The sequence below is a fragment of the Oryctolagus cuniculus genome, chromosome 11 (assembly GCF_051225735.1).
Source record: "Oryctolagus cuniculus isolate XC-2025 breed Fujian yellow rabbit chromosome 11, ASM5122573v1, whole genome shotgun sequence".
In the NCBI taxonomy this organism is placed as follows: Eukaryota; Metazoa; Chordata; class Mammalia; order Lagomorpha; family Leporidae; genus Oryctolagus; species Oryctolagus cuniculus.
The window spans coordinates 16,698,415-16,713,452 of record NC_142877.1 but is presented as its reverse complement, the minus strand read 5'-3'; the positions used below and the strand labels follow the sequence as shown (position 1 = coordinate 16,713,452).

Below are 15,038 nucleotides of genomic sequence, written 5' to 3'. Positions count from 1 at the left end.
TGTTTTGTCTGTTTTCCCACCTTAATGAACCCTTCAAAATTATGCTGCACAACTTAACATCTTACCAGATCTTGTTTTATATCTAATCCAGGGTAGGTGATATTCAAGATTGTGGACTTCATTATTAGATTGCTTTAGTGTGATACCCAGTTGTGCAACGTATTAGTTTCCTTAAACTCTATGTGTCTCTGTTTTCTGTAACACATTATACAATATGTCCCAGCTCCTATAGTTTACTTAATAGTGAAACTTTCCAATTGCTTTGCTATTTTTTCCAGGATAAATAATATGAGGGTATTTCAAAAACTGTGCGGAAAAATATAATGGAAGATAAGTTTATTTTGGTGAAAAAAAATTTAACTCTATACATAGTTTTTCATAGTAAACATTTCCATGAACAGTTTGAAGATCCTATGTATATTTCCTGAACACCAGAACACGCCACGTATTTCCCATATTGTCCTCAGGCCTTATCACGTCCTTACCCAAGACTTGGTTTGTCACGGATATTCACTGTTGATATTCGGCCTGTGTTCTGAGTGAAGCTGTCTTTTACAAGAGACAGAGTGTTGATCCTAGGCTCCATCTGTTCTAATTTCACTGGGCTTTTCCATTCAAAATGTTTTTAGGGAATTCCCAATATCTGCAAGGCATGTTTGAGACAAGGATGAATCAGATTAGACAGCTGATGGCCCAGTGGAGGGGATAAGATGTGAATACAAATGACAGACACAAAGCAGGCCTCCTCAAGGTGGGAGGGGAGGCAGATGGTTAAGAGATGGTGTCTAGATTGGAGGTTAAAAAGGGTTTACTCGAAGAGAGTAGCTTTTTAAAGATTTATCATTCATTTGAAAGGCAGAGTTAGAGAGAGAGAGAGAGAAGGAGAAAGAAAGAGGACTAGAGAGAGAGAGAGAGAGAGAGAGAGAGAGAGAGAGAAAGAGGTCTTCCATCCACTGGTTCACTCCCCAAATGGCTGCAAACACTGGAGCTGGGCCTATCTGAAGCCAGGAGCCATGAGCCTCTTCCAGGTCTCCCATGTAGGTGCAGGGACCCAAGGATCTGGGCCATCTTCTACTGCCTTCCCAGGCCATAGCAGAGAGCTGGATGGGAAGTGGAGTAACCGGGAATCAAACTGTCACCCATGTGGGATGCCGGCACTGCAGGCGGCAGCTCTACTTGCTAAGTCACAGCGCTGGCCCCAAGAGTGGGTTGAATTATACCTTAAGCATGGGTAATATCTAGCCCTCTGGGGCTGAGGAACACAGGCATGGAAGGAAAGTTTACAAGCAGATCTGTGGGAGTATACCACGGGCAAGGGGATAGCATAACTTGACAAAGTTCCCCAGATGACTTAAACATGTGCTGTTCCCTCACTCCCACCCCATGAACCATTTAGTGCTGGGGAAGAAAAGCCAACGAAGAATTTTAGACTAGGTTTGGGAGCCCAAGTCTCAGTTTTGAAATGTTCCTCTGGCTACACTGTAGAGGATGGAATGGAGGAATGGTGCAGAGTCAGCTAAAGTCTGCCCCAGAGAGGAGGCAGCTGAGGGGCAGGAGAGGGAAGAGAAGGAGAAAGGGGAAGGGACAGAAGGTGGCAGGTGGCAGGTGGCAGGGAGAAGAGGGAGAAGAGAGGAGGGAGGGGAGAGGGCTCGGGGAGAGGGGAAAGAGGCAGAAAGTGTGGAACGGTGCAGCTTTGGAAGGTCCAGGTTGATGTCTAAGATAAGTGCTTGTCAATATGAGAATATAAGACTGGGTTAGGGAATAGGCAAACTTCTATTATTGCTAAAAGCTTCCTGGTCCATCTCTAATTTTCCTTTGAATTTCTTTTATTAAAAAAAAAAACTTTAGCAAACACTAAAAACAGGCCTCACTTATGGTGTACTAAGTGAGGTTCCAATACATGTATACATTACATAATACCTAATCAGGATTGATCATCTGTCTTCTCAAATATTTAACATTATGGTGGAAACTTTCATAAAATCCCATCGTCTTACTTTTTATACAGAAATATATAGTCATTAACATTACCTATAGTAATTCTACTGTGCAACAGAATCCCAAACTTCTTACTCCTATTCAACTGTAACTTTGTTCTAATTCGTCAACCCTTCCTCATCCCTCCCCACTTGCCTCTCCAGTGTCTGGTAACCACTTCTGACTTCTGTGTGATCAGCCTTTTTTTATACTCTACAGATGACTGAGATCATGTGATACTTATCTTTCTGTGCTTGGTTTATTTCATTTACTATAACAACCTCCAGTTCATTCAATGAAATCCCTATCAAAATGCCAAAGGCCGGTGCCGCGGCTCACTAGGCTAATCCTCCGCCTAGCGGCGCCGGCACACCGGGTTCTAGTCCTGGTCGGGGCGCCGGATTCTGTCCCGGTTACCCCTCTTCCAGGCCAGCTCTCTGCTGTGGCCAGGGAGTGCAGTGGAGGATGGCCCAGGTGCTTGGGCCCTGCACCCCATGGGAGACCAGGAAAAGCACCTGGCTCCTGGCTCCTGCCATCAGGTCAGCACGGTGCGCCAGCCACAGCGCGCCAGCTGCGGCGGCCATTGGAGGGTGAACCAACGGCAAAGGAAGACCTTTCTCTCTGTCTCTCTCTCTCACTGTCCACTCTGCCTGTCAAAAAAAAAAAAAAAAAAAAAAGCCAATGACAATTTCCACAGAACTAGAAAAATAAAAAAAAAACCTCTACTAAAATCTGTATGAAGGGGCCAGCACTGTGGTGCAGTGGGCTAAACCCCCTTCTGCAGCCTAGGCATCCCATATGGGTGCCGGCTCGAGTCCTGGCTGCTCTTCTTCTGATCCATCTCTCTACCATGGCCTGGGAAAGCAGTGGAAGACGGCCTAAGTTCTTGGGCCCCTGTACACATGTGGGAGACCCAGAAGATCCTGGCTCCTGGCTTTGTATCAGTGCAGCTCCTGTCATTGCAGTCATTTGGGGAGTGAACAAGTGGATGGAAGACCTCTTTCTGTCTGTAATTCTACATCTCTAATAATTATTTTTTTAAACTGTATGAAGCTAAAAAAAAAAAAACCCCTAACAGCCAAAATAGATTTGAGCAAAATGGAAAAAGCAGGAGGCCTTACACTACCCATCTTTAAAAATATATTGCAAAGCCACAATATTTAAAACAACATGTGTTGGTATAAACACAAATCCTTATATCAGTGGAACAAGATAGAAAATCTAGAACAGAATTCATGCATCTACAGCAAACTGATCTTTGACAAAGGTACTAAGAACATATATCTGGAAAGAACAGTCTTTTCAATAAATGATGGTGGAAAAATTGGATATCCACGCGCAAAATCATGAAGCTTGACACTATCTCATCATGTACAAAAATCAGTCAAAATAGATTAAAGGCCCAGACATAAGACCTGAAACTTCTCTGAAACTGTTAGAAAAACATATATTGGAAACACTTCAGGAAGTGATTTTGATTTGACTATGAAAAGCCTGAATGATTTGCAAGGCAGATATCCAGGGATCGATGATGCACAGTAAGGGAGCTCTAGCAAGAGAAGACTGAAACAGAAGGCCCCACCTCTGCAGGCTGTTTCTGACTTGAGGTCAGCAAGAACCAACAGGGAGTGTAAATAACACACAATGGAGACTTGTGCCTGTGGCACAGTGGCTGCCTTCACAGGACTGTCCTTGGATCTTCCTGGGGTGGGGGCTGTGGGATGACTTCACTGAGCAGTGTTAGTACTTGGGAGTCCTCCTATCTGGGAGAACTTGGGGTTGAGCCTTAGAGTGATGGGAACTCTGCAGATGAAGAGAAATGTCAGGATGTTTCATTCTAGGGAAATGGCATAGTACAGTAAAATAGGGGAACAACAAGGGAGAGAGGAAAAGTGGAATCTGAATCTGGGTCATCTGTATCCTAGACTAGGATTTTCTTATTTTCTAGGATTTGCTTATTTTCAGTCCAGTCTCTGTGGACTGACAGTTTGAAAGCTAGCAACATGGACTCTGGGGTCACAGAGCCGGAGTTTGTATCTCAGATCTGCCTAACACATTGGCCAACTCATGTACACTTACAGAACTTCAGTTTCTTCTTCTCAAAAAAAAAAAAAAAAGGTGTATTCAAAGACCATCTGTACTATGGTATAAGGAAGATTAACATCAGAATGTGGCACCAGTTTACATGGAATATGAACAAATTAGGCAAATGAGTGAGCACTGATTGCAACATGGTTATTAACATTAACGATGGGTTTGCAGCTGAATTGGTACAGTTGTTGCTCAGGTGTGAGATGAATATCCCCACTGATATTGTCATTTTTCAGTCAGGTACAAGGAATAAAGTCTATCCCAACCATTATTCCATTTGATTTTCAGAAGAGCCCTATACCATTGGCCACATCTCACACAAGAGAAAGCAAAGGCTGAGATTCATTAAGTTGCTTTTCCAAGGTTAACAGCCAATAAACAGGACTGCAAAACTTTGGACCCAGTTTTTCTCATTCCCAGAAGGTATGGTTTTTGTCCATGGCTCTTGGCTTACAAGTTCCACACTCCAAGGCAGACCACAGAAATTCAGACAGTAGGATACAAGACCCTCCTCAGTCCAGAGAGGTCCTGTTCCAAACTTTTGAGGAAAGATTGCTGAAGAATCTAGAATGCCTTGGTGAGTTTCTCAGTATATTAGCAATCATACCTATGCAGTGAAGTCTCCATAAATCCAAAACTGACAGTATTTGGGGAGCTTTTAGAGAGCTGACCATGTGGAGGTTTCTGGAGGAGGCATGGAAGCTCAATGCCCAATCCCCCACACCCAGCCCTAACCATGTCGTCATCTATATCCTTTGTAATACTCTTTTTAGTAAACCAGTAGATGTAATGAAGTGTTTCCCCGAGTGTGAGCCACTTTAGCAAACTAATTGAACCAAGGAGGGGGCTGTAGGAATTCTGGCACAGGTGAAACAGCTGGGAGCTTGTGACTAATATCTAAAATGGGGGGGTGGGGTGGTAGATGCAGGCACTGAGGCGCTGCTGGTTAAGCCACCACTTAGAATCTCAGCTCTTTGACTTCTAATACAGCTTCTTGCTAATGTACCTGGAAAGATAGAGGTTGACAGTCCAAGTATTTGGCTTCCTGTCTCCCATGTGGAAGATGTGGATCTCCTGGTTTGTGTCTGGTACAGTACCAGCTGTTGTGGGTATTTGGGGAGTAAATTAGTGGGTAGAAGACCTCTGCACCTCTCTCTCTCTCCTTCTCTCTCTCCCTCCCTCCCTCCCCCCCTTCCTTTCACTCAAGTCAGTTAATAAATCACTCTATGAAAAGGGGGGTGGGTGGGATATGATGCTAGTTCCAGGTAGAGTGTGTCAGAATTGAATGGGATTAGCAATCAAGGTGTAGAACTGACCCCATGGTTGCTGGTGGGGAAAAATTCCCACACATTTTGGAATTATGGAAGTCCTCCATGCTGATTGTTATGGATTGACAGTGGAGAAAAGACACAGTTTTTCCCACAAGATGCCTGCATCCATTATATTGGGAGCTATTGGAGGATAGTTGCAAATGAGAGAGAATCGATGCTTAACAAGAGATGCATCCGTATCTCAGAATACATGCTCATGTTTCAAACTTAAGACACCCTAAATACATTATTAGAAAAGTTACTGTTTGGACAGCAAAGTCAGTCATGGTTGACAGAATGTTAAGACCTGTATGAGGAAGAGCTAGGAGGGGATGAGATGGGTGTGGTTAGATCTATTTGTGGTACTGATTTGAAAAATATATCCTTAAAAGTTGCCCAGATTTTCTTTAAAAAGTAAGAAGGGGTGGAGAGATCTAGATCAGTCCTGGGTGCTAAAGAATCCTGCTGCACAGCGCTGGCATACTGGGTAAAGCTACCACCTGTGACACTGGCATCCCATATGGGCATCAGTTCACGTCCCAGCTGCTCTGCTTCCAATCCAGCTCCCTGCTAATGGCTTGGGAAAAGCAGTGGAAGATGGCCCAAGTCCTTGCACCCTGCTTCCCACATGGGAGTCCTGGAAGAAGTTCTTGCTCCTGGCTTTGGCCTGGCTCAGCCCTGATTGTTGTGGCCATCTGTGGCATGAACCAGTGTATGGAAGATGAAGGGCAAGGAGGAGAACCAGGTAAGCTCACCAGGGGAGTGAGCACAGCAGGTGTTTGACCTCTGAGAGCACCCAGATCCAGGAAGTACATGTGGCAACTGAACAGATGTTGACACTAGGATCCTGAGCTATGGCGATTTGCTTACTGTTTGCTTCTAGGATCTTTGGCTTCTAGGTAGCTGTAGAGAGCAATCTGGCCAGCAGGAAGTTAGTAAGAAACTCAATTGTCCCATGAAGTTTCTCCATATTTATCTAAGGTCTGAAGTCACAAGATGGGCACAGGCATGAAGGCATTCCCCATGCCCTTCGCTGTCCTTTGGGGCTCTCGTTATGCTAGAAGACACTGTAAATTAGTAGAACAAAAGCTAATGTTTAATTTCCCCCTCCTCATTTTCCCTTCCTCTCTTCCTGTCTCCTCTCCTTCCCTACATTCCTCTGTAATTTTTTCCTATCAAGTAGGCCAGCAAAATGTCTTGCTTTCTCTAAAAGATATTGTATATGTAAACAGTGATCAGCATCATCTCCCCTCCTCCCCTCAATGCCACAATATCTGAATTTTGTCTCTTCACAGAACAGTGATTGCATAACACCTATTAGTCGGATCGGGTGAACAGGTTTTATGGATATGAGGGATGATGAAAGACCTCAGAAGAGGTTAAAACCACACAAAAGACTCACTGTGTACTTGCTCCCACCCTGAAAACAGGAAGTCCTTCCCTCCCTCCCCCAAAATCACATGTTTCAGAAATAGCTGTCGAGAAGGAAGTGAAATTTCTTCACAAGCTCACAGATGATGGTGACGTGGGTTAAGCCAGGCTTTAGAAAGAGCAAAATTGGAAGAGCATATCTGACTTACAAATCACAGGGAAAGAATAAGAGAATTTCAGGTCTATCAGAGAGGTATTCAGTGCGGTTAAAACTGGTTACCTTCTCCAGGTGGACAATCCCACCTGTTTCTAATACATCTATGGCACTAAGAAACATGTCAACGGTCTAACAGGTGCAATGTGCCCACTGCTCCCAAGAGAAACTAAAACTCATGTGCCACCCAGATAACAGCAGCTTCCCAGTCAATGAGACATTGAACATGCCATGCTTGATCAATGATAATGATGATATGACGAATAGTGCTGTTGCTAATCCTTTCAGGGCCTCTCCTACCCAGTGTTAACATAATACCTTCTCTTTCCCTTACTCTTTCCAACCCCTAAATCAGAGACCGGATAAAAACATTAACTCTTAAGTCATTCTTCTGGGAGCCTGAGAAAAGGAGTGATCCTATTGGACAAAAGTTGTTAAGAAAAGATAAGGTCCCAATTATAAGATATCCTGGCCAGAAGGAACTCTGGCTGATTCAAAACAGAACAATGGGATAGACACAGGGGGACCTTCCAGCAGCTACAAGGCCAAGAAAAATCTGACTGCATGTGTAGTAGGAACCCCAGCATTTTGGAGTCATGGAGGACTGGAAATGGGCACACTGCTTTTCAGTTTTTTTCCAGTCTTCTGCATTAATATTTATGCAGCTTCTACAGCAGAAGCTGGGAGTAGTTTTTGGCACACTCTGTCTCTTTGGCATACTTTCTCTGGTGAGGAACAAATTTCATGTGTGCTTATTATCCTACCCATGGAAGCAAGTCACTAGCCCTTGTTCCTGGGGCTGCCCTGAATTCTGTGTGTAACCAAGCCCAGAGCTTCAGGTTCAGGAGTTAGTTTATTTAATGTTGTAGGAGGTTCTTTTCAGAGAGTGTAGGGCATGTGAAGCACATACTATTGTAATGTGGGTAAATGCTTGCTTTGCTCTGGCAGACTGGGGAGTGGGAAGGCCGGAGCCCTGGAAACAAAACTGAGAATATACAGAGATGAGAAGTCGGTGTGGCTCCCTGGTGGCAGGCAGGGCCTCAGGAGAGCTGGTCAGTGGGACTCCCTACTTAGAGGAATAAGGAATGCACCCTAGGGATGGTGAGAGCTGATAGTCATCCTGTTCATTTCCTTCTACTCTCTGTAATTCCCTTGTGTTACCCTCAAACTTTGTGAACATGTCTTAAAACAGAAGATGCTGGCATAGTGATCTTGGGACTAAAGGAGGAATCTCCACCCTCTGCTGTCTTGGGCAACGAAATTTGAAAAACACACAGACAATATTAGAAAACACATAAGCTGGCCAGATGTGCCCAGGGAGATACCCTGTCAAAAAGGGATGAACAGCCACAACCCAAGTGGGGAGATTTTGCAGGACACAGAGGAGGAAGGAGCCTGGGGTGGGAGAGTCCCTGGAGACTCTCACCTCACTGGTGACTTTGTCTCTTATGCAGAGACAACTTGGGATGCTACTACTTGACCAATGGAAATCAGGAACAGATGGATGTGAGAAAGATGAAGCATCACTTTTCTGCAAGGGTATTTCTGGACTCACGTTCCTGGGCTTGCTCGGTGGTCTTGATGATATGATCAACCACAAAAGAGCAGTTAACTCCAAGAAGAGTCATTCCCCAGTACACAGGATCCCACAGCATTTCATAGAGGTCCAGTCATAGGGATCCTTGGTCCCATACAAAAGTAGCCATCTCAGGGCCACTCACCAGTCTGGTAGCACACACCTTTCAGCCACCAACGCAATGAGGCATAGTTGGCCCAAGTATTTCAGGACCTCAACGATCATATCAGAAGATCTCTGCTGGACAGCAATCACTGGAGCAAGGGCCTGGTCACACAGCAGTGTTGGGGTCAGCTGGGGTCAGGGCAGGGCAGAGACTCACCTCCTCTTGATGGTAAGCATCACACCTAGGAGAATGATGATGAACATGAGGAGGCCAGCGATCACACCAGCCATCTTCACAGTGTTGTCCACCTGCTTTTCTGGCTCCACGGTGTTAGAATTCTGGGTGGAGGCACCTTGAATGGGAAGAGAAGGAGAAAGATGCTGAAAAGGCTCCCATAATGTGACCATCAAATGACCATGACAACAGCTTCATGTAATGAGGGATGACTAAATGCACTGTTCTAAGAACATTCTACACGTTTCTCCACTCAATCCCTTTTCAGGGTTAATTTCTTGTGAGGTCAGGGTTATTATTGGATTCTTTTGCAAATGAAGAAACTGATATGCAGAGAAATTAAATGCCTTGTCCAGTGTTACATAACTTCTGGGTTGGAACATCCTTTTCCTCTAGCTTCAACCATGTATAGTTCTTGGGTACATGGAATTATTTCTAACCCTACTTTGTTCTTTCAGGTGAACAGCAGAAGTGAGTGGTTAGGGCACTGGATTTTTTTTTCTTTCTTTTTTTTTCTTTTGACAGGCAGAATGGACAGTGAGAGAGAGAGAGAGAGAGAAAGGTCTTCCTTTTGCCGTTGTTTCACCTTCCAATGGCCACCGCCGCTGATGTGCTGTGGCCAGCGCACTGCGCTGATCCAAAGGCAGGAGCCAGGTACTTCCTCCTGCTCTCCCATAGGGTGCAGGGCCCAAGCACTTGGGCCATCCTCCACTGCACTCCCAGGCCACAGCAGAGAGCTGAAGGCACTGGATTTTTAAAGGGAGAAAGAGTGTGTTGTTCCTTTTATAAATGGTAAGGTAAAAATTTAGACTATTAAAGGAAATTGCTTGAAGTTAGAAAATACTTACAACTGATTAACTCCATTTTTGGCATTAAATACTAATGCTACAAGTTCTACCAAGTCCTTATTCATTGACTCATTCCCGGGTAGAGGAAAGTAGGGAGGGAACCAGCAACATCACCTACTCTCAGCATTGTGCTGGGTGCCTTCAAGAGTCTGGATTGGTCAGTCCTCCCAACAAGCATTCCCAAAGGCAGATATTGATTTCCCTATTTTTACAGATGAGAAAACCAAAGGAAGCTGCTAAAGGTGACATGGTTGATGAAGGTTCAGGCCAGGCTTCCCCAGGTGCTTTGACATCAAGTTTGGGCATTAACGGTCAGGAGCCCTACTTCAACTTTCCAGTCTCATAGTCTCTCTAATCCCCTTTTCTTTCAGCAACCATTCTGCTTATGCCATAGCAGAAGAAGAACATGGACAACGAATGTGAAAGCCCAGCCTCTGTGCTACATGCCAGGGAGTTGAGGCAACTTCTCATCTCATTCTGGAGAGCGATCTCTAGCTGAGCAGTACCCTCCACGCATTTCCTCTGCTGCTCTTCTTATCCCCAATGGTGCCATAGTGTGTGAAGCACTGGAAGCCCTAAGCACTCTTTCCCTTTTCCCTTCCCGTCTCAGCTTTTCTGACACATCAGCTCCAGCCCATCTTAAGGCAGCTGACACACCTTTCTGGTCGTCCACGCCCCTGGGAGAGTCACCCATCTGTCTCTCTCTCTTCCCCCTCCTCTCTCCCTCCCCACTCTCTCCCCCATAAACGCTGATTACACTTTATAGCATTCTGCACATATCCCTCAGTATCTCTAAGCACAAAATACCCATGTTATTTTTTTCCGCACTTGTCTCCTCCAGTTGTCTTCAAGTTCCTCAGAGGCAAGATGATGCCTCATTTATCTTTGCTTTCCCAAGTTAGCCCAGAACTAGACTGGTAATAGGACCTCCCTAAGCGTCTGTGGTTGTTTAGCTGAGGGGTGATGTCTCTGCTTACCCACATTTGTTCTCATGGAACCGAAGTGAGTTTTCTCCTTTGATTCCAGTCATGGGTTCACAGAACTCAGCTGAAACTTGAGTTGAACGGATCCAAATACCCAACGCACACTAGAGCTCTGGTTTTCCAAACTTGCTAAGGTTTAAGAACAGTGCTCCAGCCCAGGGACGCAGCCCTTTCTTTTTGCTGAAGAGTATCCAGTATTCCTCTCTGAGTACCTTCCCCAACTTGCTGTAACTTGAGTTTACTCAGCCAAGTCTCCCTAGTGAGAGTCAGGCTCCAGGGACAGTGAGTGTGCCCTGTTCATCTTTTTGATGTTTGTGTCCAACACAGGCCTCCCTCCTCAGAACTGTTCAGATGATTAAGAAATGATTAAAGGTGAGCAGGCCATAACTGTGTACTTCATTTATTCTTTCAATCATTTTTTATATTGTCATTGAGCGTCCACTATGCTGCCGGGTCAGAGGTCTTCCTCCTACAGGACCAGCGGATGAGGGGCTTTTATTTACTCCTTTCACCAGCTAAAGGCAAGACCAATTCTTCAAATCCTAGGGCTGTCTGAACAGGGTCTGCTGATTTACAGCCTGGAGAAATTCCTGGGGGGGGGGGGGTTAGCCAAATACCACGTTAACAGGGCTGGTCTGTGGAGCTCTGATGTAGCACCCATCTCCTACTTGGAGGACATGAGATACAGCTAAGCATAAGATATGCACCAAGCATAAGGGTGGGTTGCAGATTACTCAGAGAAAAGTTTCCTCAATACTGACAGAATCGTCTTTGGGTTTGCAGGAAGGGTTGATTCTGGGGCATCTGCTTACTGGCACAGCATTTGCTTAGTGCCTGCTACAAGGTTGTGTTTTAGAGGTTAGGAGTATACAGGCAAAGGGCCCTAGGGAGAATTTCCTCACTCTCTGAACACTCTCACCAGTGTGTGGTCTGATGAGACTCACACTTTGTTCACTCAGTAAGTAATCACAGGCATTTGGTGATGCAATGGTGGGCAAAATCACGCACAGTTCTTGATGTTAAAATGTTTACAGCAGTGGGAGTTGGGACTAGGGAGATAGAATTAATAAAGCAAGAATCAACAATAGCAAACTTCTGACTGTGTTAGGAGTTTGAACACAGTGGTGCAAGACACTTAGAAAGGGCCTAACAGGGAAATGAATCATATCTGGGAGGAAGTGGCCAGTAGGGTGAGCTCTAAGGCTGCAGCTAGACAAAGCGAGCATGGAGGAGCATGCACGTGAGAGCAGCAGAGGAAGCAGCCTGGCTAAGGCTGTGTGATGGAGCAAGGAGCTCACCGCATTCAAGAAATGCAAGAAATGTGGTATCACGAGAATGAGGAGGCAAAGAGAACAGCTTTTGCAAAAAGGTGGAGAGGGCAACGGACCAAGTCTCCACAAGGCACTCTAAGCCAAAATGAAAGTTTTTGCTGTCTGGGACAAAAAAGCACAAGCATTTAAGTGGTATTCAAGAAGGGATGATGTGGTCAGATCTGTATTTCCAACAGGTCATTCCTGCTTTAACGTGGGACCACAGTGGACTGGGGAGATGGGTTTTGAAATCACTGCAGACACCAAGGTGGGAAATGATAGTTGCTCAGACTCAGGTGATGGCAGTGGAGAGAGATCTGATAAAAGAGATAATTACCTGAAGTAAATGTAACAGATATAAAATTTCTTGATTTGATAAGTAAACACCCAAAAATAATGGTGAAAGAACTGTTGAAGATGACTGTAAGTCTTCAGTTTGATTACAGGGTAGATGATAATACTGTTTATGGGTTCCAGAAACAATGGAAACAGAATAGCCTTAGCGAGAGAAATGTGTGTTTGGGGCAATTTGAACCTAAATGATACTCCAGGTGGTTAAAAATGCAAGACTGGAGCTCTGAAGTTTGGGCTGCAGGTAAAAATGTGTGAGTCACAGGTACATAGATGGGATCTGAAGTACAGGAGTTGATCCCGCCACTGGAAAGAAGAAAGAGTGACACAGGAAGCAGACCCAGACCACAGACTTGAGGGGTTTCAATACTTAGTGGGTGGGTAGAGGAAGCTAACCCTGCATAGGAGGAGCAGCCAGACAGCTAAGAAGAAAACAGGAGAGTGCAGTGTCCTGGAGCCAAGAAAAGAGAAAGCTTCAAGGAGGGATGATCAACAATGATGACTGATATTTCTACACTAGAATCAAGACCCATACTCAAAGAAAAATGAAGATCTCAGATGAGTACAGGAAAACACTTCTCAGCGAATTCCAATATGTTCCTCAATAGAAGTGCTTTCAACAGTGACATGTATCATCAATGGAATGCACTTGAGGACCACAGAGGAACATCCAGGGGATGCAGACAGGCTATCAACGCAATGACTTCAGCTAACAGGCATCGAGCTAAAACCACAGATTTGACACAGTGAGATTATTAGGAGGAACCGTGCTTGACTGGTCCAACCAGCCTGCAAATACTAGAACATGAGCATGCCCTTGTGAGACCTGGCAAATCCAACTTTCACTTCAGCATACCCTTTAAAGGAATTTGCTCTCTTCCTAGCTCCAGGCCACTGTGTCAGTGTGCTACTTTTCTACTTCTGCATATGGAAACGTGGTCTCCTTGAAGCTTGCTCCCCTCCACCACTACTAGCTCTGTCCATAGGGCCCAGTTGCATGTTTTTTCTCTCCATTGGCTCCTTCCATTCAACCAACCAACCACCCCAGTTGACTTCCCCTAAGCATTGCTGAGGCCCAACAAGACAAGCACTGCTCTTCTCTGCACTGGTCACTCTGGTGAGTCTTTGTCCAGTTGTGAATATGGGCCAACAGTGTAGCACTTCACCAAGAACTGGTGTAATGATGAGAATATTAGCATTACCTAGGAGCTTATTAAAAATGCAGAATCTTGAGCTTTTTCCCAGAACTACTGCATCAGCAGTTGCATTTTAACAAGGTCTCTACATGATTTAGGTTCATACTGAAGTCCAGAGATCATTGATTTTGATGGTGCCTCAGTTAGAATCAGGATTTTTCAGTCCAGAGAAGAGGAAATTCAGATGAGACTCAATTCTTGCTCTCAAATAGCTAACAGGCCATTGTGGAAGATGAAATAGACTTGGTCCCTTTAATTTCAAAGTTTAGAGCTGATATCAATGGATAGAAGGTACAGGAGGTAGATTAGGGGCCAAGAAAATAAAGTTTTAATGTGGAAGAACTGCCCAGCTTAGGTCAAGGGCCAGATCCTTTCAATACAACAACGTGATGTAGGGAGAGCATGAAAACTTTCATGGTTCCTATTTTAAATATTCATTTATTTTTGCAAGGCACAGTGACAGAGAGGACAGTGAGAGAGAAAGAGTGGGAGAGAAACTGAGATCTTTTATTTGCTGGTTAACTTTCCAAATGTCCATAACTACTTGGGCTGAGAAATGCCCAAACAAGGATCCAGGAACTTCATCTGGGTCTCCTAGGTGTGTGGCAGGGACCCAAGTCCTGGGGCCATCATCTGCTGCCTCCCATACACATTAGTAGGAAACTAGATGGAGAGCAGAGGCAGGCTCCATCTGGAGCATTTGACAGAAGATGTAGGTGTCCCAAGCAGTGCCTTAACTCCCTTTGCCACAATACCTGTCCTTGAATCCTCCTTTTCACTTGGACTCCCTACCTGCTCCAGCTTATTTGGCACCCTGGATACTTAATTAAGCCCTCAACAACATATCACATTCGGGATGATGACCTTGCTTTGCCTGCTGACATTCCTTCCCCACCTCAACTTGGTTCCCTTTGATTCCAGTAATACACATGCTCCTGGTGTAAGGGATTCTCTCTTATCTTCTTCAGAGACATGGGATTCTTAGCCTGTCCCCCTCCCAAGTTACACAGGCAGGGCGGTGTGGCAGTGACAATGAAAGGAGCTGTCCAGGAACTTAGTGTATTCTCAGTCAAGCAGTAGGGACCATGCAACTTCTTGCACCACATTTGGGATGCTGTGGTTTTATGAGACTGGTCAAAAGTAACGGTTTTGAACCAGAACCACGTGAGCTTGAGCCCAGATGCCATTGCTAACTGGCTGTGTGACTTTGACCAAATCTGTGATTTGTTATTTTCTTTTGCAAAATAGGGAGGAAATGCCAAGTTCACAGGGATTTTCTAAGAATCAAATGCAATAATGGAGGTGAAAATGCTTGAAGAACTCTGAGGAACTGACATGACCTTGGAATTGGTGCCAGGGTGAATGGGGTTTAATGTGTCTTTGAACTCTGGGTGCCGAGACTGGGGTGATGCCTCCTTGCAACCTGCTGCCTGAGTTCATCCAGCCCTTAGGAAAAAGGTAAGCAGAGACC

At 45.0% G+C, this 15,038-nt stretch overlaps 1 protein-coding gene across 3 annotated transcripts in view; it reads right to left on the bottom strand.

The window, feature by feature from the left end:
• The window catches only part of PTPRT (protein tyrosine phosphatase receptor type T), a 1,117,000-nt gene that overhangs the window by 159,648 nt on the left and 942,314 nt on the right, over positions 1-15,038 (bottom strand). For all 3 annotated transcript variants that reach the window (XM_070051826.2, XM_051846098.3, XM_051846094.3), the window contains one exon: positions 8,862-8,997. In XM_070051826.2, coding sequence (XP_069907927.2) covers positions 8,862-8,997 — 136 coding nt within the window. The remainder of the gene's footprint in view (positions 1-8,861; positions 8,998-15,038) is intronic.